This window comes from Elaeis guineensis, chromosome 1 (assembly GCF_000442705.2).
Source record: "Elaeis guineensis isolate ETL-2024a chromosome 1, EG11, whole genome shotgun sequence".
In the NCBI taxonomy this organism is placed as follows: Eukaryota; Viridiplantae; Streptophyta; class Magnoliopsida; order Arecales; family Arecaceae; genus Elaeis; species Elaeis guineensis.
The window spans coordinates 116,100,013-116,125,112 of NC_025993.2; the positions used below are offsets into that span (position 1 = coordinate 116,100,013).

At 36.0% G+C, this 25,100-nt stretch overlaps 1 protein-coding gene across 2 annotated transcripts in view; it reads right to left on the minus strand.

Annotated features, from left to right (window-relative positions):
• Positions 1-332: 332 nt before the first annotated feature.
• LOC105038752 (regulator of nonsense transcripts UPF2) overlaps positions 333-25,100 on the minus strand; it is a 34,868-nt gene continuing 10,100 nt past the window's right edge. The window contains exons 3-17 of one of the 2 annotated variants that reach the window (XM_073260753.1): positions 23,291-23,378; positions 22,010-22,212; positions 18,339-18,683; positions 15,066-15,170; positions 14,735-14,862; positions 13,527-13,703; positions 13,266-13,347; positions 9,176-9,460; positions 8,885-9,082; positions 7,621-7,722; positions 5,257-5,508; positions 4,948-5,166; positions 3,671-3,841; positions 2,734-2,919; positions 333-1,836 (exon numbers count right to left, since the gene is read on the minus strand). In XM_073260753.1, coding sequence (XP_073116854.1) covers positions 850-1,836; positions 2,734-2,919; positions 3,671-3,841; positions 4,948-5,166; positions 5,257-5,508; positions 7,621-7,722; positions 8,885-9,082; positions 9,176-9,460; positions 13,266-13,347; positions 13,527-13,703; positions 14,735-14,862; positions 15,066-15,170; positions 18,339-18,683; positions 22,010-22,212; positions 23,291-23,378 — 3,528 coding nt within the window. In that variant the 3' untranslated portion in view covers positions 333-849. Of the gene's footprint in view, positions 1,837-2,733; positions 2,920-3,670; positions 3,842-4,947; positions 5,167-5,256; positions 5,509-7,620; positions 7,723-8,884; positions 9,083-9,175; positions 9,461-13,265; positions 13,348-13,526; positions 13,704-14,734; positions 14,866-15,065; positions 15,171-18,338; positions 18,684-22,009; positions 22,213-23,290; positions 23,379-25,100 lie in introns of both variants that reach the window. The other variant, XM_073260751.1, reaches the window with a different exon arrangement.

Consider the following 25,100-nt stretch of genomic DNA (forward strand, 5'->3'; position numbering starts at 1 on the left):
ATTAATTTTATGGAAAAAGAATCAAAATTTTTAGCATCACAATAAATATACTTGATTATATATCTTTTAAAATCACAATAAAACAACCAGAGACCATCTTTCAATGGTTGAGTGATTTGCATCCTTACCAAGGCTTCAATCACCTTTTTTACGTACAACTTTTAAACTCTGTTAACTCGGTTTTGAATTGGCCAGGCGGCCAATCCTACCAGGACGGGGACATCTACCCGCGATTTGGGCATATCAGAAGGCTTTCTAAATCTTGTGAACTGTATAAAAATAATATCATCCAAGGCCCTAGTCTTAAAGCAACACTATGGAAGCAGTAGCACTTTGGTAAGCACAATAAGCAAGCTACATCCATATCCACGTACAAGTCCGTTCTATGTACACTGCAGATCTCCAGTAGTAGGCTAACAACTAGCTTTCATGTCAGCAACCTCCTCACACAACAAAATAGCAGTATCTCACATAAGAGATCCAAATTTCCAGCACAAGCATGAATACTATCTAATTTTAACTTCGAGACTCCCATCATCAAACAACCCTAACCAAGACAACTACACAGAGCATTGGCAGATTCGTCAAAAGCTTGCTCTGGAGAAGCATGCCACAAAGGCTCAGCAGCTTCAATTGGTAGGACTGCCCCTAAAAGGCATTTTCCCATGGACGAGCTATAACACGAAGTTTCAATGGATTTGATTTGGGATTTGTGACTACCACCGTTATCAAATTTGAGGTTGACACGGGCTGAGATTGCAGTTCCAGTGACCATCCTTTCTGATAAACCTGCTATTCATTTGCAAGAAAAATCAAAAAGTACTCATGGCACCAATCACTGCCAACCATTCATCTTCTCCTGCCATGTCCATGATAAAACCCACCAGATGAATGGTGCCGCTGCCGTGCTCCTCCTTGCCTTCCTGCACCATCCCAACTGCCACGACCCACCGGCCTAGTGCTACCAATGCTGCCCCCAGTTTGTATCCAAGTTCCAGTCTGGGATGAGATCCCATTTGATTCCTCCTCTTCCCTCTCATTGTATTCCAGGATCCTCCGCTTAATGCTCTGCTTCTCCAACAGCTCCGCAGCCTCTTTCTGCTTTGTGCTCTGCACGAGGGAGCAGTCCTGAGGAATATACATCTGCTTTGTCTGCTGCTTGTTCCCCCTCTTAACAAGCACCTTCACTCTCACCTTGTTCCCTGCACCACTGCCACCCTCCTCATCCATCGTGTCCTCCCCGCTCTCCCCCTCAGTGGCCCGTGTATCTCTAGACCCCTCAAAAACATTCATTGGTATCATCATGTTCAGAGTGGGCCTGGCCCGTAGCTCTGGCTTGCGGGACTCCAAACTCTCCTGCATTAGGGCTCTCAGCTCCCGGTCGAAGTCCTCTTCTTCCTTGGGATCAACTTCCACCACCTCCTGCCTGACCTGAACACTGTCTTCCTCATCAGAACCAATGGGTCCCCCATCATCTTCATCATCACCATCCCCTTCAGATCTGTCATCTGATTTGTCCTCGTACAACAGTTCTTCCTCATCTTCATGTCCTTCCTGATCAATACTGCCACTGTCCGAATAGCTTTCACTGTCTGGTGGATCTTCATGGCTCCTGCCATTTTCCTCCATTCCGTTTGCCAAGATGCTGCCATTGGCTGTGATAGTAGTGGCTGTTTGTGATGGAGTTTTCTGAGATTCACTATCCGAGTGCTTCTCACTGCTGGCCGTTTCTATTGAGGCCATGCACTCATGTTCTTCAAGTTCAATCAATGCAGCATTGACTTCCTCAATGGATGAGTAACGAGTCATGTTTGGTCGTAACTCGGCAAACATATCCTGCAAGCATTTTAATAAATGAGCATCCAGTAAATTTAACCTAGTGCAGAATAACTACAGAATTACTTTCTTTCTTCTTTTTGTTTTCAAGAATTATGGTGGGAGGGCCATCTTCCAGGATCTAACCTGGATCATCTCCTTGGTGCAAGCAGCAAGGAGAGAGGTACCAACTGATGAACCAAAGGTCCATCAGCTGGAATTTCTATGTTTAATTCAACAATGCTGTAAAACAGAAACTGTCCACGCTCAGGTATATAGTGCAAACGAGTCAAGCTGCTCACAAGCTATTACTCAAGTTCGACTCAAGTCCAAGCTTGATTGGACTCAGCTATTATTGAGCACAGGTCGAGCTCGCAGAGCAAGATACTTGGCTCGAAAGTTTGCAAGCTTATTCGAATTTATATATATTTTAATAATATTATTTTATTTATAATATATATATATATATATTGTTAGTAGGCTAAGGCTCGAATTCGAGATGAACTCGAGCTTGAGTATAGCTTAGTTGATATTCGAGTCAAGTCGATTTCGAACATTACTTTTTTCATCGAGCCAAACTCGAGCTTAGGATATTAAGACTTGATCGATCTTAAGTTGAGTTTCGAGCCCGAGTATTTTAAATCGAGTCCAACTCCAGCTTCTAGCTAGTCGACTTGGCTCAGCTCGATTGCACCCCTCGTCAAGTAGCTAAAAAAGGATACCTAACATAACGACATAACAATTATGCATATTGCATATGTAGAGTAAATAAAGCTATAAGGTTATTAGTGCATGGACGGTTAAAAAATAACCTTACATGCTAGGAAACTCAAAGCAAGTTATTGGAAATAGGCGTATCATTACTAGATAGAATGTCAGAATAACGAATCACTACTTAACAAGCAATCTTTAACCAACCTGAATGTCAAACTCAATATCCAGCGGTATTGGACCTTTGCTAAGGACATATCTCTGAAAATACATCAAAAATCTATCAAGCTTCCTCTTTGAAGAACCTCGATCAAAATAATGACCACATGTCTGAAGAAGTGTTATTATCATCCTGATCCGGAAGCAGTCTTCTCGTGGATCCAGTGCATCTTGCTTTACAACAAGAAAACAAAAAAAATGCTCCAATAAGAAATTCTAACCAAAGTATACTTGCATGATTTTACACAAAGCAAGAAAACTAAGGAAAAGAAACACTAGATTTCATGAATAAAGGTAGAAAAGTGACTATGACAAGAATAACAAGATCAGATTGCACTTCTATTACAAATCCATTATCCAGAATGTTATAAACATAAATGACACCTCATGATTATGAAACAATGAAGACAAAAGTCATGCAAAAACATTTGAAATGACCGTTTAACAACAGCTTGGAATCAAAAGATTCTAAGCTTGAGTGAAACTGTTCTTTTTTTGTTCATTTAGGTCATTCATCACAAAAATCTAAGAAGCTGTAAGCTTCAAACTTCAAAAGCATCATATATCAGCTACCTGTATATATGAATCCCTCAAATGCAGGTTGATAAAATTGCAATTTTTATAATTCATAACACATAAAACCTTGATGAGCATATCAATCAATATAACTTTTAATTTCTCCCAATATGCACATTAACCATGTATTTAAACGCAATAAAATGGTTAGTCAAATAACTAATCTTTGCTGATATGAATTCCAAAAATAAGACATTGTTTTAACATTTAATCACAAGTGCACTTTTTTTTTCTAAATATGAAAGCAACAGAACTAATACAAACATTAGTATAAATATTGAGAACTAAAGATAAGGAATTATGTAAGAATTTCAATAGTCAATAATACTAAGGAAAACATTGTACTTACTTCTGGTGTTCCATGTCCAAAAATGATAATCAGGTATAATGTTTCAAAAATTACAGATGAATCAATATGCTCATAGTTGTACAGCTCTCCTAAGAATCGCAGGTGAGCAAGGCGCCGCTGCTGCATCCCATAATCATTCAATTCCAACCCTAGCCTAATCTCCTCCAAAACCTGAAATTGTTTATGTGACTTTTTTTAAAAAAGAATTAAATAACAATATCTTTAAAGGGATTAGCAATTAACTGAAAATAGTAAGCATGGCAACTAGGGGCCAGGAAATTCTACAGAGCATATTCATAAGAGTTCTAATATTTAGGTTAAAGAGTTGGAAAGCAGAACAAAAGGCGAAAGAAGATGGATGGTAATGGTGAACAATGATATTATGGCTCTTTGGATATCTAGGCCTTACGCATGTCATGACCATTTATTGGGTGCTTATATCATGTTTATTGCTATATTCAATAAGTTTGACACGTTGTAATTTCACTTGACCATTTTTTGCATATGGCCTCAAAATGAATCATCGTATTACAAATGTCATGTGATTAAATGAATTACAAATAATCAACATATGAACTTCTGCAAGAGTTAAAAACTTAAATAAATCTAGAAAGTGCTAAAAGAAAGTATGACAGGTATATACAATTATTTGTAATTCATATAAAAACATAAAACTCAAATCCTACAGAGGACATATCATATAATTAAGAGTTCTAAGGGGAAGTTTCCATCAATCTTATAAAAGCCAGAGAGATTATTCTTTCCAAATCAAGGGCACATAAATTGCTGAAAAAAAGACTAAATGAAACATAAAAAGACAATTTTTTTAGATGTTTTAACAAATTATGTTAATTATGTCAGATTTAACAAGGTGAAAAAAGGAAAACACAAATCCAAGGATAGAAATAAAAAATTAACTTTTTGTAGATGGGGAGTATATACACTTCCACAAATTACACCAGCCTAGATATGCCTAGTTTATAAAAGCATATGGCCAAACTAGGGATGAGTCACATTAATCTGCTAAAGCTTCAAATCTTCGAAATCACTATAAAATCCGCATGTACGGACACTACAAAACTTAAAGAAATGGGTCACCAACTTACCAGTAAGCGGGAGAGATTTACTATGAACTAGAATTTATATTGTTATGATGAAAGATGCAAATAGGAGTTAAACTCGGTTTTGACTTTTGAACAAACGTGAGTCTGGTTCTTATATCCATAATTTCGAAAAATGATTGAGGTATAAGATCCCAAATTCCTTAGCAAACTGACCTCATCCACTACTGCTACTGCAAAGTCATCATGGTAATGATTGAGGCCTGCAGTGAGTAAAGCAATCAGATTAACTTGACTGTACTTTCCCCTGTGGACCTTCAGAAAGCACTTTAAGATATACACTTCGCATTCTGCCCAAGGTAACTTGCGCAACTGTCTAAGAACATGTTCAACAGTGGACTTATTGAGGTCGGAAAAAAGCAATTTCCGGATATACTGCAGAAAACGACAATACAGGTAACTTATGCAATTTATTTGCAACTGTGTAATCTGAACAAAAGAATTCAAGAAATATTAACACCACACCTGATATAATGGAGGGCGTACTTTAGAGACTCTAGCAGAGCGTTCAGGTGGTCTGCACAAGTAATAAGCATTTTCTACAAGTGTACTGTGACGTGGATCCAAATTTTTGACATTCTTTAAACGCATCAGTATTTCTAACATGTTAGCCATGCGTATTGTAGTTTCTGGAGATCGATACAGAAACCGGCCACATGTCTCAAGAAGATTGCAAGCAACATCTATGTTATGATGAGTGAAGTCATCTAAACAAGCCTGAACAAAAAAGAGAACTCTCAGGTAAACAGAGTGTTCAGAGCAGCATATGTTAACATGGACCATATACTCAGTAAAAGTATCTGCACGTCACAATACTAATGGTTTAAACTTTATACTTTATACCCCAATTGGGAACATCATATCAGAGCAGATTTGTGAAGGGAATATGCCAAAAAGATAAGTTGCCCATAGCATTTTAAACATGAGATAGTTGTAAAGCCAAGACAACTGAAACTCTGGAAGACATGGTAAGCTTAGTACAGAAGATGGAATCTGACAATGGGGACCATGACATACTCTAGACATGCAAGCGAAGTAATGTCAAGGCATTCTGTCCGGATGTGTGCAACAACTCTCACCAATGCAACCATGAATGCTGTCACTCCATAACAGCCCTAAAAAAAAAACTATTCAAGCACAAAAGCAAGTTCAAGAATTTTCAGGTTTAATTTTTGAAAATACTTCAACACAATTTATATCATTTTTAGGTATTAGGATGATTAAATTCATAGTTTTCGGGTACAATAGGACCACATATCTGAAAAAAGGGGGGATTCCTATATGTACAGAGACCTAAACCATGATGATATTTTGGTTTACATCAGGCCCACATGCAGTCACACCTGAACCACTCTAACAATAATAATCAAAGTTATAAAACTATAAATCCTAATCAGCCTAACAAAAAATCCAATATAATTTTTAGACACTAATTTTACAAAAAGAATAGTACTTGAATTCTCAGGATGAAAGGACATATGCCTCACTTAATGGCAATATGACAACTCAAAATAGTTGACCATGAATAATCAAAATTTAAAATAAAACCTAAAATTGAATCTGTTAGATAACCCTTGCCCAAGAAAATTCATGAGTTGAAATTAGACCACAAGAGCAACTGCCCCCTTGATTGAATGATTAAAGATAGCATACAATTAGATGGTGAATATAACAAGTCCACATTACCATTGCATAACTACTATATTCTTCTTTTTTTTTTTTTTTTTTTTTTGACATATGTGACCATCAAGTAGTTTCAATCAGTCAATTTCTTACTTGATCTCAGTGAATACCCAAACAATATGATCTTAAGTTTGATCTTGAGTCTCTTCGATTTGGTTGATAGTTCATCAGTGCAACAACAATTTACTAAAGTTAACCTATCAGGAGTTTCATTATTAATCTTCTCTGTATTTAGTAAAGGCTACAAGATGATCCTTTGTGTCTTTCATTTTTCCAATTTAACAATTTACAAACTTCCAACTTGGAGAATTAGCATCATAGTAATTTTAGACTTTTAACATGCCAGTCACCAGTTGGTACTCGTATCTATATAACCTCAGAAACTGATCTATTAAGCTTTAAGATTGAAATATAATGGACTTCTCATCAGTAAATCCACTTAATTATCAACAATTAAGCTTATTAAGAAAACTATTTTTGCATGGAGCATTAAAAAAAGGATTTTGGAAATAACAAAAAGGGAACTCCAATTTAGTTGGAAACCACCATATTGCAGAGTTTGATCTATCAACATGGCTTTAAATATGGAATGATGAATTGGATGACCACAATTATAAGGTAATAAGAAAATTTACCAAAATTTTTAGTTTTCTTTGTGCCAGCATAAACTGTCAATATAATTCCACAATCTGACAATTATTTGTCGTGCTACTCATTTCTATGCTTCAATTAAATCTAATATTTCTCTCTAGGATTTATAAAGAAAAAAGGATTATTGTGAAAAAATAATGAGATTAAGTAATGGAAGGTAAAGATTCAATATGACAGACCACTGAATGGTCATTATCCTGCTTATCCAACAATATGGCACTGTAATTCCAAAAAAATATCTAACCTTTAAGGAGTTACTAATGTTTTCAGCTAAGATACAACAGTTCATCCCTCATGCGAGCATGCACCAAGACCAGTATAGTCAATTAAATCAATTATTCATTAAAAAAAAAAGAGAGAGAGAAAGTGAGCAACATTATCATCTTACTGTAAATAAATAGGTGTCCATCAGTCTGTTGCATTAAAATTGCAAGATCATAAACTATATTTAAGGATACTAACTCAGTCAGATCTAAACTACCATGCAGTAGATACCTTCAAGCAACTAAAAACAAGGCTTGCAGGTGCAATTTTAAATTTGCACAGCTCTCCAATAAACCTGATGTTCTTTATCTTTGTCTCTATGTTTGTCTGATCCTGAAAGAGTGCAGTTAAAAAGTAAGTCCGCTAAGAATATTCGAAAACATACAGGAAATGGACATAATTTATGCATCAATAAGAAACTAGTCTTGCACATGGGATCCACTTCTGAGATCTAATAAAATGGGAGAGGTAGCACTTAAGGGGCAGGGGCTTCCAAAAAATAAGCAGCAGTAGACTATGATTTCTTTATCAAAGAGACATGCTTCACATCATTAGCACACTTGTAAATTATAAGCTTTTAGAAACCTAAAAACTCATATGACTGTCTTTTATATAGATAAACGGATTATAAAATTTAAATCCTTCAGGATCCTTTATGCCACAATATGCTTAAATCAACCTGTTGGTGCAACCATGGATTGCAAGAAAGTAAAATGTTTTTATATTGAAAAAGATGCTTCATAGCTCATGACGAGGGACCACCAAACCTTCCCGAACCAGGCGGTTTGTTGCATACTAAATTGGACTGGTCCCTAACAAGGACGGTTTGACTCTTCAAGATGGCTTAGAGGCGAGATGGTTCATGGTGTTTCATTCACTCTCTCATCTCGCCCTCCTTGACACCAATCGACGCCAATCACTTCCAAGTAACCCCTCACACCACAACACCCCCCCCCAAAAAACAACAAAAAAAAAATCCCTCCTTCACTCCCTTCCTCCTCTCTCTTCCCCCTGTGAGCCTCCTCCCTCTCCCTCCCTCTCCTCCCTTCCCCCCCTCTTCATGAGCTCCCCTACCTCCCTCCCTCTCTCTCACTTTCTCTCTCTCTCTCTTCCTCTCCTTCTCCCTTCCCCCTCTCCCTCTCCCTGGTTCAGTATGCCCCAGCTTGGTATGGTGCATACAAGTACCATACCACACCAATTGCTAGCCAATATAAACTCCAATACGTATCCACCAAACCTGGCTAGTAAGTCATTTAGAATAGATAAAAGAAGGGTACATAAAAGATGTGAAATATCCTCATGTAAATTTGATGGCACAACTGCATATCATATCAAACAAGACTTTTTAAAAAAAAATGGATTTTATGACTTCATGAATATGTCTAGCCACATAGATGTCATATATTATACACACGTGTGTGTGTGTGTGTGTGTGTGTGGTGAAAAATGCTACAAACTGATCAATAAACTAAGTAATATAAAGCATTAAACAAACCTTTTTATTAATCAAAAAGTTGAACTCTTCTTCCAACATCGACAAAAGCATAGTTGGAACGTCTTTCATACATGTCGACAATGTTGCTACCATTCGAGAATAGTATGGTAGTAATTCTAAGGAAGTCCTCGGGACATTGAACAAACCCCTAACAAGTTTCTTTCGATTTGCCTTCGAATTCAAGTAGCAAAATTCAACCTGCAGAAAGGTAAAAAATTATTTGTATGTATATATACATATATATGTTATGTATAGACAAACATGTGTGCAAGAACTCCAAATGGAGATTACCGTCAACTGATCAATGAGGTCACGGCTCACACAACCTGGAAGCCTCTGTAACAGACCATCCAAGCTTGTACCATCAAGGACTTTAACTTTATCCTTTTCACCTTCTCCTTTCCTTTCAGTATCCTTCTCTTTTGATTTTTCTTTTACAGAATCTTTCATCTTTTCCTTATCTTTGTCCTCTTTATCCTTGCCTTTTTCCTCTACTTTTCCCTCTGGTAAAGGTTCTGCGTCTGCACAGGTCTCAGCAATATCTTGGACTTCGATGTCTGGCTCCATGGGAGATTCCTTTGAAGTTTGAACCATATCTCTCCAAAAGTTAATTGATACCCCAAAAAAATCAAATACAAGGATAAAATATATATATATACCATAAAAGAGTGAGATAAAAGAGGCTTTCCAAAGGTAACACTGAGACACTGACAGTGAATGCCATCAAAATAAGGAGAGTGGGCATGCAGAAAGTATCTCTAATAGATGGGATGAAGAATGATAAGATGGCAAAGAACCCAAATTTTGCATCAAAAGTATAACAAAGAACAGATGTCACCCTAATAGATAAATGAGAACATAGATACATCAGAAAGCATTTCCATTGAAAAAATCAGTAATTTGAAAATTTGGTCACTAGGACAAGTCATGGAACTGTAACAGTACATGGTTCAGTCTTTGCTAAGTGATGAAAATGAAAACTAAGAAAACAAGCATTAAATAAATAAGATATAAAGTGGATGACAATAGCATTTAAAATTAACATAAGTTTGGTTAAGAAATTCAAACCATAGACAAGCTTAGCAAGGTTTCATTGTGTGATTTCCAGCTCCAACAAATACCAGGGATTAACTCACTCACTTAGGCCCAGGGTTACAATAAGTTGCATCAAAGAAACTTAGAAATATAAGTAAAATCAGTGTTTTAGAAGACAGTTACTAGCACACAAGAGACCAAACAGCATCTAGGCAATGCCTACGTAGATTGTACCCCCAAAAAAATCCAAAAAGATTAATTGAAAATTTTTAATCTAGATTCACTACAAAACAGAGATAAAAGGAAAAATAAACTGAGAGATAAATGTAAATAAAGGAAACAATTATACAATTATTCAAGGTCTAATTAAGCCTAATATACATGACACACTAAGTAGGAAAAATTACATTGCCCATATAAAAGAATTTTGATCATCATTTCTTCTTTTTCCAAAGAATGCTGTATAATAGTTCAGCTAACATAATGCAACAAGCAGAAATTATTACAAAAATGAATAATCAACACAAGGATGGAAATAAACAACCAATCAAGAATGGGTAAAACTTGTAGTTGTCAGTAAGGTGTACTCAGAAAATAGCTGTTCACGGCTAAGGAGTCTGACAATTCATCTTGCCCCACTTAATAACCAAACAACCCCAAAAGGTAGTCCAAACTTGACTCGAAAAAGCCTGCTGGCATGTTGGGCATCAGCCAAGAAGCAAGGCCACAAATAGGGACACCTAGTCAGTTGGGCCAGGTAGAGCAACCGCAAAAGAATAAGTTGTCATTCCCAATACAATCTATCTAAACCAAAGGAAGTTATGCTAAAAGCATTTTGTTAAGATCATATTCCACACCAAGAATTATGCAATATGCAAAGCTGAATTATCCACGAGATTCATGTCAGCAAGTGAACACCTCTTACTAAGAAGCAAGTAGATCAAAATATAGCTTCTTTCCTTTTTGGAAAGGATTGCATTGAAAAGCAATTAGACCAAAAAAAATACCTTCTTTCCTTTTGGGAAAGGATTGTCCTACTCCTATCCAAGAAGGTTCCTCCAAATCCTCTAATATTTTCGCTAGAGGTCTTCATAATCTGAGTATCATTGCTAATTAGACTGAGGTTAGTATATATATCTTTCCATGACGGCACACTCCTAAAAAAAGGAAAGATTTGCAAAGATGATCTTGGCATGAGAAACATTGAAGAGCTCAATTTTTCACTCCTTTGTAGGTAGGAACAAAAGCTTGTTGGTAATAATTATGATTTTTGGAAGGACTTGAATCAAAGCTGATGCTACCCTCTGAAACTTAGGACAGGTTGGTTTTGCATACAGATCATTTAGCATTTACAATTTCCCTTAAAAGAGAGAAGTTTGGACTTAAGACCACACATCCAGTATGTGTGTTTGTATGTGCATGCAATGTGCTCTTTCTCAAATAAATGGCTAGGCTTAGAATAACTGGTCACTGTACTGGTTACAAACTTTATGGGCCAGACAGACAGGCCAAAATACATGGAAGTAACTTATAAACAAACCCAAATTCTATAGGATGCATCGAAGATAAACTTGTAAGATTAGCTACTAAGCTACAGCACATCATCTTCAACAATTCAAATTAAGAGTAGGAGTTATTCTTCTACTCACATTACCACTACAAATTGTTGATGGAAGTTTAGATCATCTTTTCACATATGTTGGTCCTTACTTCCTTTTAGTTTTGGATAAGGGGAACCCTAATTGGCTCTACTTTCAAAGTTATAAAGTTAGGCAACAGGATGCATCCCACTATACAAGGGCTTGGTAAAGATACCAATGATGTACTTAGAATGTGCACTCAATGCTTTAATAGCTGAGACATAAAGTTAAGCATCTGAACAACCACAAAAAGTGAGGACTAAGACACGAAACATAATTTGCTTTATGACTTTCTCTTTGTAAAAAAGGCATTTAGTAAATTACAAGAAAAATCATGGAACTTAGCAAAATAAAGGAAATGAAGGCTGTATAGGAACATTACCAAATCAAGCTTTAACAATTGAGGATTTTAAGCAGAAAATTACAAATATGCAAAAAAGAAGTAGATATTGTAGAGCATAACTAAATATCACCTATTTTATTATTCACAAAAGATTTCAATGCAAAATGACAGATTCTCTACCGCAAAGCCCCGCCAACTTTCAACAAGCAACAGCCTAATCATAGAAAGATAAATAAAGGACCATCCTTTTTCAATAGGTTCAAACCAAAGATTAAAGTTTGTGCAACCAATAAAATGCATAAATCACATTTACGGTTCATGTGTGTGCCAATCTTTTTTCTCGTAAGTGATCAAATAATTGATTGAAGCTTATCAGTTACATCTAGAAATAAACTATAAAAGAAACCTTCTCCATAACCATAACCATCCAGCCTTTTCCCAACTATTTGGGTCGGCTACAAGAAGCCTCCTGAAACACTATAATAAATTGCTACATGAATAATAATTGAGCCCATATCTTCAGATTTTCAGTACAGTCCTAGTGTAGTCTCTGGATTTCCCCAAAATTTAGGATTGATGAGGATTTCAGTTAGCGTCTTCTTCCCCCTCATTCTAAATATATTTTTTAAGTTCTTCACATAATGCGATTTTCCTCCAGAGTCATCAGTTAGGTTTGCTGGTTATTTAATGTGGAGTTAGCAGCAGGAACCTTGCAAATCACACCATCCATCCAAACACAGGCAACAGCTTCAAAAAAGAATGCAATGATGCATCTAAAAAGAACATATATGCATGTGCATATGAATACCTGCCCCAACAGTCTTATATAAGGTAGTTTTACAACCTAACATTTTGCAAATGAATGCATCTCTATTCCTTTTTATGTCATTCTCATTCCCATATCAATTCTCATTTTCATAACACCAAAGTCATCTTAAAGACTTAAACAATTACTAAGTACATCTCAGATTAATCTTACCATTCCCAGATTTGTAGCAGATGCACTAGCTAACCATGGAAAAACAAGGGTAGGATAATTCACCTTTAAAGATACCCTTAACTCTGAGCAGATTTTTAAGGCATTTTCAAACACAAAAGACATTAAATGAGATCTCTGATAGCAAAAGTATCATGCTCCTTAATGGCTCTAAATTTACTCCTACAGCAATATGACTGCATGACATGAGCAATCCCTCTAGGACTATTGGTTCCTTAACATATTACAACGTAGTCCATTCCTTAAATTATAACACAAATTTTACAGCAATATAGTTTTCCATAAACTTTTAAAAACTCATTGGACAGATGCCAGAAGATGAATTGGAATCATGTATACAGTTGTATTCAGGCCTTTCAGTCTTACACTTTGTTGTTCTGGTGTCTTCGGATGTTGCTCATTTACCTTTGGCTCAGCTTCTCCCAATAATACAGAAGGAACAAAAGCTCTGATCACAAAATAAGCCAAAATCGGATCAAAAGAACTAGAAACAGATTGAAATTAACAGAAATCTCATACACGGATGAATAAGAATGGTTAACTGAAAAATCAGAGTCCATAAGTTCTAGTAATAGTTCTGAAGGCTAGCATAAAAAACACTGGAGAAAATTTTACTACGAAACTAACCTCAGATCAGGTAAGGATTCATAAAATGCCCTTGTATCTTCATCATCCCATACAGGTTCAAACAAAGAAGACTCCTTGCCAGAAGCTGAAGATGATACTTCAACACCGGTGGTTACCCTAGTCGTGCGCCTATCATCTGGCATTACTGGAGGTTGCACATCAAGGGCCTCAGCTAAACTGTATATTGAAAAATGAAAAAAAGAGAAAATCAGAATGAAGATGGGTAACAACAATGAAGCTAATGGAAAATAAATAAAAGGCAGAAAAAAAAAATTATTGCAGGAACTGAGAAAAGGGGGAGCGGGCACAAAAATCATGCATCATCAAAGCACTAGTGTCTGGCATGTGTTATGCACATGAAAGGAAGAATCAATGGCTGTGATATCCTATCAGCTAAAAGATTTTACTTCTGTTATTTATGAAACTCAATAAATATATACACTGCTACCTTCAGCTGATACACCTCTTATTTATCTCCCTTGAGAAAAGAGTATAAATTCAAGAAAAAGGTTGTGCATTTATTCAGACTTTGAGCACATATAGATATGATTGTTGGATGAACTGATGAATGAAGGTCATGCGAGGTGTGAGAATTTGCAGTATAACATATGAATTATGAAAGGACCACAAGTTGTGATCTCCGCCTTGATTAAAACTTTTTCCCATTGACACGTAACTTGACGAGGACACTTCCATATTAGCAGTATAATTTCTTCAAGATTGAGAAAAGAAGCAAGGGTTGTATCCACTGACAGGAAGCATGTATATAGAATCAAAGTAACAGATGAAGGTGAAGTCAGGCTGAGAGTTTGCAACATAATATAGCAATTATCATCATCACATGCACTGCACAAGGAACCATGGAAGGCTGTTGATACCCCTCCTAATTAAAGATTTTTGTAAGTTATGTAATTTGACAAGAAAGCTCACACTTTTGTTTGGTATACCTCTTAACTCTCTCCTTAAAAAGACTGAGAACAGAACCAAAAGAAGTATGTACATTAAAGAATAGAGATGGTAGTATCTGACAGAGATAATGGTTGCTCAAAGTGACAGATTAAGATAGAAGCAGGGGGTCTGAGTTTGCATTACAACATATGAAGAGATTGATCTACTCATAAAAACAAGAAAGGATTTCAGAACAGGAATTATGAGACATTAACTTTAAAGCAAAATATCAAAAGATAAAGTTTGGCTAACAAACTTACGAGGAGACACCACGAAGTAGGTGATCATAAGACTTCCGAAGCTTCTCATAGGAAGCTGCATTCTCATCACTGAGCTCCCCTTTAGCACTAAAGATCTTTTCATTCTCAAGTTCCATCATTCGAAGAGACTGCTTCATAAAGAAAATCAGTATCATTCAAGGTTCTTAGCAAGTTGTTGCATAAACATGAAGGACAAATAAAAGAATAAGGATAATATATCAAAATGAAGGGATAAAACACATGAATTACAACCAAAGCAAGCACTAGATGTGCCAGGCTAGGAGAAGCATATTCAGTTTATGCCAAGCTTGTAGAGAGTTCCAACACTTACATTGTGCTCAGATTGAAGTAGTTCAGCTACAGCATCATAATATAAGTGAAATGCTTTCTTGAAAATTTTTTTTTGATCTGCAGTGACATTAAGGCCCTTAAAGAACTGCAAGAGACATGGTAAAAGTTAATTGACGAAGATGGAACCCACAATCATACAGTTAGAAGGTAGAGATATAGATTATCAGAAAATGAAGGTGACCAAATCTAATACTTAACTGGACAAAAAGGCTAATAAGAATTTAAGAAAGCCCTAGAGGGACTGACCTATGTTTCATCCGGCCAATAGATCAATCTTACTTTACCTGATATACTGACAAGATATAGGAAGCTAAAGAAGATGGAAGAAATCAATTTCACTCATTGACAATGTCTGAACAACAACTATCAGAAATTAACAGCACTGCAACTTTCCCTTTATACCAATACTTATGGTCAATATAGGAACAAGTTTTTGGCTGCAATTCACTGTCTCTGACCAATGCCAATGTAATGAAATGGGACATGAACACAGCTTTCATCATGCATGTGAAGAATTCTCACTGAATTTTCACAAAGTGCAATACCAAGCCATCACAGCAACTGAAAGATAATAAGAAATATTCTGCAATGACTGAAGTTTACTTATTGCTAGAGTTAAGACATGAAATTTCCTGGGAAGAACAAGGTCAAAAGCTCCAACACTTGTGCACACAGAATAAGAGCATCTGCTGAGGCTGCACTGTTGTACATGTCTATGTCCAATAATTTATTTATGTACTTGTGAATGTAGCCATTCAGGACATACCAATTGCCTTTAGTCAATCAAAGCTAATAAATGTTCGGGGTTTGTTGGAGCATATACTTTTGCTGAATCTATATATAAACTAAGTAATCTTTGACCAAAGAAGGCACAAAAGAATGGATTTTCCTCATAATTTGATATTAACCTGGCCAAACTATCCATCCTTATAGCACAGCTGTAGAGTAATAGTTTATCACAAATACCTTGTGCTGATTCATAAAAAGGAGCATACAAGCCTCAGATAATTCTCGTTCAATCCCTACAGGTTTGATTTTCCACAACTGATTCAGGTGATTGAGAATACCTAAAGCAAGTAGTGCTCACAGAATTACAACAGATATATTGCTTGCCTAAATGGATATCTAACATAATTAGGGAACGTGCATGCTTAAGTGCCTATGCAAAGGTCTAGGATCATTATTTGAGATAGTTGAACAAGTCCACACATCATATTGAGAAAATGGGCATTCAACTAATCAATCAGTTCATCAGAACCCTTCATTTAGATTCTTCAAACAGTATTAAGGAGATTGATGTGGGAACTCAACATGTGAAGGGTAATACATATGAGCAGTTCGACAGTTCAGGACAAAGTTCAAACCCTGACAGTATAAATGCAATAAGCAGGGAGACAACAGAGAATCTGCAACACGTGAGGACCACAGATCCACAATAATAGGATTGATCACTCTATATCCATTTTGCCTATTTAATCTGTTAACATGTTTCTTTAACATTATATTCTTAAAAAATGAATAAACCTTCTTGAACTTAATTGTGTTATACCACCAATGTTATGCAATGTATGAGTCTGAGTACCGCTTAACTTGAAAGTTAAATTTAATTTAGGAAGATTATTTTCTAGAGAAATCAATCATCTTCTTTAAATTTCCAAATCAACTCTATCCTTCATGATGAAACAATAATAGATAGCATAGATTAAAATATTTGAATATCATACCGCTGCATAACTCTCAACTGATCTGCTTAATAGAATGCATGAGAATAAGATATGATAGAGCAAATGGTATGTTTAGAGTTGTTCACAATTTATATGGCACAACAGAAGAAATAGGGTGTGAAACTGGACCTCAGGAACAAGTTCAACACCAATAGTATAACCACCCCCAACATCTATGTAGCAACCCCTTGCATCAATGCCACCAAGGATATGGCAGATTTAAGTTCGCATGAATGCACCCAATAAATTTTAATTAATTTGCATCAGCACCACAAGAGCATCAATACATCAATTGTTATGGTTGTAAACTTGTAATCCGCTAATCAAGTCATGCTGAAAACGGAGCGACTGCTTCCAAGGAATCTGGTGAGGAGATTGATCAGTTAATTAAACATAGATGGCATCAATGAACATGATCAATACAAAACATAATTTGAAAGTTGACGTCTTCCCGCAAGATATTAATCGTCTGATATTCCAAGCTCTGTCCACCAAAATGACAACTCTACATTCTATCTCCATTGGTAAACAGTAATTTGAAGAACCACAGCACTCGGAAAATTGTAGTTCACCTCTATGCTGAACAGGTTAGTCAAGAAGATTACCAACTCCTTACTACCCATGAAGAACAATTGAAGAGCAAGCCAACGTCTACAAGTCACTATCTTTGGGAAACATTAGCCATCGAACTAATAGAGTTTTTCATGAATTATCTACTTGATAACATAATCATCCGGAAAGGGCCTCTAATCACGATGCTTCATGGTATTGAGGCTTCGGTAAATTAAATGCTGACCATTGACCATAATATGTCCACTCGGGTGCCCTAACTATCAATATTATCTTGTCGATTAAATTTTAGGTATCAAGTACATAAAAGCATAATTTAACAGTTACAAGTTTCTTTGAAATGCAAACCATCAAAACAGAAACAAATTTATTTAATGATCCCACTGGTTTAATTTCATCTACAAGATGGATCATGCAACCACATGTCAGTGAAACTACACCCAGCAACAAGCCAACAATGAGATTTATTAGCATACCAAAACTGCAACTTCTGACTTTACTCTTTCCAAACAATTATGAGGACAGATATATAATCAAGCGATGACCTCACAAGCACTGGATGGGTAGTTAGATCAAGTCAATCAACAGTTCGAGTATTCCTCTGTTACTCTGTACAGAATTACTGAGTATTAAATACATCAAAGAAGAGAACAAAATTACTTAGTACAGAAGCATATACTCACATAAGATAATAGATGTTGATACTTAAAAACATGATGATACTGATATCCAGATTATTAGATGACAAACGTGATACACTGGGGTGTCATATACATAATTGGATTCCACGGTGTTACAATGAAAAAGAAATCATACATTAACATATTAAAACAATATTAAAAATTTAAAATTGCCATAAACAGGTCCATCAATTTGGCAGAACAAGACCTAAACATTGTTTGCACTAAGTTAACTTTCAAAAGCAATAGCATATACATTTACCAAATGCCAGTCAGTACCTCATCATGAACTTCTTGTCCCGGCTGATGGAGCCCTAAGAAGTACCTGCCTTGTCGAGCAAAACTGGTGAGAAGGGACAAATTTGTCTGAGTTACATCCTGATCCTTTAAATGTTCCAAGCTAGTAAGATCCTTTATAATATTTACAAAAATGCAGACATCCTCTACAACTCCAACAAAATAAAGTTCCATTAGAAGTTTCAGAGTGCTCCTTTTCTTTATTGCTCTTATGTTTTTATCTGTATCCAAATCATCACCACATTTTCCAGGAAAGAATACTTTCAACAGGCCCTGAATAAAGCAAGGGGAGAAGTCTTTGTATCTCTGATGAAGCAACGAGCAGACCTACAAACAAGAAGAGATAAATAGAAAAAAGATTATGGCATCAAACAAGCTAATAGCACTTGCATGTTACCATCAATTATTTCTTAAAGATTTGTTTACAAAGTCTGGTCTGTATAGCCAGACTAAAAAATTAAGGAGTTATTGATCTTCCATGCTGAGGCAGCAATGCCATAATTTTTCACTTTCCAGATAACAAGTGGATCCAATTTCATATACACTTGATTTCACAAGTTGGGGTAATCTTTCGAGCAAATGACTTATCGATCTTGCTCTCTCATTTTTCTTTCGGTAACAAAAAGCAGAAAAACAAGAGCATAGAAGATATAATGACAAAATCTAGTGGGACAGTACCGTCAACAAATAATCAGATGAAGCTGGATTTCACAAAACCATGATCAAGTGGAGAAAACACACTTAATTATGGCTAGTAGACCCTATAGAAGACCGGTCAATAAAAATAATCAAAGCGAGGATAAGTGAATGTTCCCAGTGGGTAGAATAGATGTCTAAAAATATAAAAATTGATTCATAATGTTGCCTGATTCTGACCCATTTTTGGGTCACTGATTTAACTATCTTAAGTATCACAGTGGGGTGGAACGCAAAACACTTGACATTTTATTGCAAGGAAGAACCACAAAATTATGAATAAGATTATTTTAACTCAGTGATGTATGGTTTCCATTCATTTTAACTGAACTGTATATGTTGATTATTCCTAAATTATGCAACTATGCCGCAAACAAGTGAATATAGATAAACCATAAATCATCTTCTGCGTGTAGAAAGCTTTACCATATGCATAACCATATATGGAGTATATGCGCTGCAAAGGTTTTATCTGTCAAATTCCTGAATTTCACTGCAGTTGTATAACACCAAAAAAAACCTTCAGCTTTAATTTGCATCAATGGATGCACACATAGCACCAGCATAAGAACAACGACATATAAGAACTATCAAGTTATCCTCATGCAAAGTTTGATCACCAAGCATGGTTTGGTAAAATGGATCAGTAAGAGAGGAAAGGTAAGAGATATGTGGTGGTTATGTTCTTTCAGCCCTTGTTAGTACATTTTAATAAAGTGGCCAGACTGTGTAGCAAATCCAAAGGAAAAAGATGCATAAACAAAACTTAGTAAAATGCAGTAGTCCAATAGGGAATTAATGAAAAAGGTCTCAGATTGAGACATCAAAAATTACATTGAGAATTCAAGGAAGAGAAACTGGAAACTGCTCTTAAACAAGCATCTTTTCAAATTAACTTTTCTGCATAAAACATAACCAAAAAAGAATTTGAGACCTAGCAAAAGGGGGGATGATAAGTTCTAGACCACATCAGAATCACGAACCCTGAAGATGTTGATATCCATGTAAAATATGATAGGACCATAGAACAATGAAAGAAAACTTCCCAAACTCCCAGAAGAGTTTTTGCACTTGGAGTATATAGCAATGACAGAAATAGGTTAATGAAGAAGATGTGGCCCAGACAGTAATAACAAAAGAATGATTTAGAAACGATGGAGAGATGGAAAGATTGAATCCAGACAGATGACAAATAAAGGTGTCAAAATCCTTTGATAGATTTGGCAGATCTAAAAAACAACATAATAGTGACTGATATAATAGAAGATGAAAGGAGTAAAAGAACATGGATAACACCAATTGTTGTCAGATGAAATTTATGATCTGTGGGATGAAGTTTGGGACAATAGCAAGCGAATAGATGCAAATATATACAACAAGAGCATCAACTAGTCTGATTCAGGTCACTGCCAGCTGGATTCTTATCAAGTATCCACTGAATGCAAAACACCAAATCCATAACTGTTTCGGAGTATCTGAATCAATGCACAGGAAATAAAAGGCCTATGGAGGAATGGTGTGCATATAATGGACAAACTATGAAGCATGAATTGCCCTCTCCTTCACACTCTACTTTGCTAGAATCTCACACCATGATGGTGGTTCAACCTCTCCTGTATATCCTCCAACCTTCTTAAAACATGAAACTACAACAACACCCTACTCCCACTCCCAGATGAAATATGCACCTACCTTCATGTCCACATCCCATATCTAGCAAGGATTGAAGAATTGTGCCAGTAAGGTGCTGGCCTAACACTAGCATCATTCTTATCATTCCATCCCATGCCACTGCTTGGCATGCATCGCACAGCAGCACACCAAGTAATGGCATGCAGCCAGTACCAGGCTGGTGTTGCATGCTGATAAGGCACTAGCATGATATGTATCATGCTGTGTCATCCCAATCAGTGCTTAAATCCATGATATCTAGTTCCAAAAGGTGCTATGCAAACACATCAGGTAGAATCTCACGAATTATTGGACACTTCATGATTTTGTTAGACAATCCAATTACACATCAACTTTTGGCAATTCTATGTAGAAGTCAAATTTACTGTAACATTTAGCTGATTTCCCAAACGTATCAAATTATTGGGCAATAGGTCCAAGTGGTCGCATGTTAAATACATATATTTAAACATATGTGCACAAACACATCAAGTATACATTCTTAATAACCCCTAGTCACTTACCAGTTGACCCACATTGTGTTCCCCATAACATCAATCCCCAACTCGATGACAAAAGCATAATTAAGGTAAACTTCTACTCTATAGTAATTACAATCTACTTAAGACAATTTTATGAGACTAACTTCTAAGTATAAATCAACTTGTTAGGCACTAAAATGGTTACGAGCATGCTACAAACAGAACTCAAATGAAGATTCTGAGGGACAAGATCAAAACTAAGAATAACACAATTACAAACAAATAATTATCAAAAAAGGTTGTTGTAGCTCCAAGATTTTCAGAAATGGTTTCAGAAAAGAAATGTTTTCTGCAGGCAGATCTAGTAAGGATTGAATAGTTAATCAGGTTGGAAGATTAGAAAAGAGGGAGGCCAAATATGACATAAATTGTAGTAGTAAGATGAAACCCAAGAATAACTCCATTTTCGAGAACTTGGCCTCAGATAAGTCCAAAATAAAGTAACATACATAGAAACAACTGCAAGTTTGATGAAATGAGTTTTTGGTTTTGTTGCTGACTATTTTTAAATAAAAAGCTAAACTCAATCCACAATAAACAAAGCAACAAAGTACACGACCTATGTCTTAGAATATTTTTTGGGTATACAAATTAATATGCACCAACTAGAAGGATAGATGTAAAAGTCCTAGAATCCTATTAGATAGTCAGTACGGACAGGAAATGTTTTCTATAACTAACAAAGTTAAGGCTGGACAGAGATAAAGATGATATTTGCAAAAATGTAAATTACTAATGTGATACCTGCACAGCAGCTTGTATATCTGAAGTTCTAAGCTTGGCATCACAAATAGCTGCTGCAGCTTCACTGACAAATTTGCTTAAGTTGACACTTCTTAATTCATCCATCAAAACTTCTCGTTGCTCATCATTTATCTGTTTAAGCTTTTTAATAATCGCTGTATTGCGTTTAATACTGGAGTCCAACGTCCTGAGAAAACCTGAGTCTGGAAGAAAAACATTACAGTAATATTATGCAAGAGAGCCATCTAATCTGATCACTGCCCAGGCTGGTTAAATACAATACTTAAGTAGCATTCAAGACATTAGTTCAAGAGTGTATGACAAAGAAAGAGGGGAAAATCAGCTTCACTGACATCATTAGGGCCAAACAGGTGGTCACCTGTTGCATGAGCAAGGTATGCAGGAGGTGGTGACAAAACTACATGCATCTAAATTTTTCACTCATAAAAAATTAAGCCCAGCATATAAAAATATAATGCAGGTGAACCATATATAGAACAGTCAAAGATCTAATCTAGGCTGCTAGGCAGTCACATGGTGGCCCAATGACACCAGGCCAAATGCCACAGAATTACACAAAACTAGTAATGTGAAGCAATTGAATAGGTCATTATCTAATCACCTATGTTAAGTCAACTACAGTTCAAAATCAGAAAGATAAATCATGATTTCACAAGCAAGGCTTAATAAATGCTAAAGAGAAGTTATATAAAAATAAGACGTGATTGAAGAACTGAAAAGGGTAGCACCAATGCCAAGCCTAAACTGGGAAAAACTTCTACAGTTATTTAATCATTACTTAAAACCATAAGCCATTCAATCATCATAAATTGATAAATAAGAGACGTCTAAAATCATCAGATTTACATTTTTATTGCTAAGGTGAGGACCAGCATGATCACCCCACTTCTTAATGTTGGGTCTAACAACCAGAACTTGCAAAGGGAAATAATTTAATCTGAATACCTATTAAATGTGTTGCTTGCCATCACTTGCAAGATGAAATATTGCATCTACTCACCTCAAAATGCTATTAGGTATATCACTTACTAACATTTGAGGAGGGGCAAATTTTGATGTCTGGGTTTCCACAAATTGTTCTGTTTTAGTTATAGTAAACATCAAATTCATGGGGCTCATCTAACTTGTGGCATCTAACACCATAATGAAATATTAGTAACTAAACCTTAAATATCTACCTTCTTCCAGCAGAGTGAACGGGGAAAAAGGGGAGGGGGGGAAGAAAATTTATGAAGATGACATGCTTTACCACATAGTTACCTGGCCTTTCAGGATTCAGATTGATATGACGGAGAGCAAGTTTTGCATCAATTGATTTCTTATATTCATCAAGGCGAGCAGCACTTTCCTGCAAAATATATATAAAAGATTCCATGATGTGTTAATTGAATGTTCTGATCTTGAAAACCAGCTGAAGATTAAAAAAGAAATACTAATACCAAATATCCGGTGATATCAACCAGCCTATCAGATTTACAAGAAGAAATGCACACTGCAAATTCTAACCATGTAAAATTGATTGTAGAAAAAATTGAATAACAAAATAAGATTATCCCTAAAGAGAAACCGATGACAAGCAGTTGTAGCCATGCTTTATATGTCGTAGGATCGGGCAGGGCCATCCCAGTTTTTCCATGAAACAGGATGCCCTGCATCTCACCACCCAAGATGGTGGATATCCATCTCATCTTACCCCAACACAGGATGGTGGGCCAACCCCCCATCCCATCGGTATTTAAAACCTTGACTTGTAGCATTCCCAGAATGCCAGAATGGCACCCAACATGTCCAAGAGAAGATAATGTCTAGAAGATTTGAATAGCAGATGGCTAACAACTAAAACTTGATGATACTAACCGCAATGAAAAGGAGAAAGAAAAAACCAAATATAAAAGTTACACTAAAAAAAATATAGTAACAATGGTCTTCAAATTGCTAAAAATTACTTAAATATTTTATTGGCTAAAAGAATCTCTAAACTATTATTAGAAGGGGGGGCGCTGGGGAGAATAACAAACTAACCAAATAAATCACAAAATTTATCCATTGCCAAGTGCTAACAAACTACTGCTCCTTATTCATGAAAATATGAAATACTCATGGATTGCATATAAACAATGTTATTATATAATCTTTCTTAGTGATGGTGGTTAACTATGTGCATATTCTGTAATTATTACCTCTTCCATGTCTGTTCTTGCATAAATCAGTGTATGAATATAGCAATATTGGTTTATCTAATTTGGTATGAAATTAACCATCACCAACCAGTTTTGCCTTGGTTATTTGGGATTGTGATCCTGATCAGCGAAACAATCCTATAATAATATTAACCCAAATATTGCTGAAATCTTTAATAATACATGGTCATAATTTCCAATTTTCCATTATCTTATGCTGCAGGTTCAGTCTCCCCTCCTTTGACTCCTAGACACAAGTCACTTACGAATGCCTCCTAATGTCTTTGTAAATATCTTAAGAGACTATGGGCAGCATAAAGGCAACCTTGGATCCTCCTAGTGCCTAGGTGCTATGTGGCCAACCAAAGGTCAAGGCAGCTCAAAATAATAAATTTAAAAAACTAATAAGTAGAAATGCAAAAATATAGTTGTAATCCAAAACATCAATTGAAGTACCATACAGAACCAGTCATATCATACTGTAACAGTAAGGTACAGGTACAACCCATGGTAAATTACCACACCAACACATGTACTACATCTCACTTTCATTGCATTGGCATCAACAGACATAGCGTATGTAGATGTATGGAAATATACTGTACCGGATGTATTGTACCAGTAAGGAGCCAGTATTGATATAGATATCGAGACTTTAAACACTGATCCCAAAAATGGGACATGAATGTGAAATAAGAACTAGTGAATCAAGAGAGGTCATCAACCTAGCAATATTCAATGCAAATTTATAAATTGATATCATCTTTCGTACTCAAAAGTGATGCAAAAGCGAGCACCTAGGTGTCCTATGCAGCCAATGAAAATATTTACCTTGCTCGTGCCTGCACCATTTAAGCATCCTCAATGGTGCAATTCTCATACAATCTTAG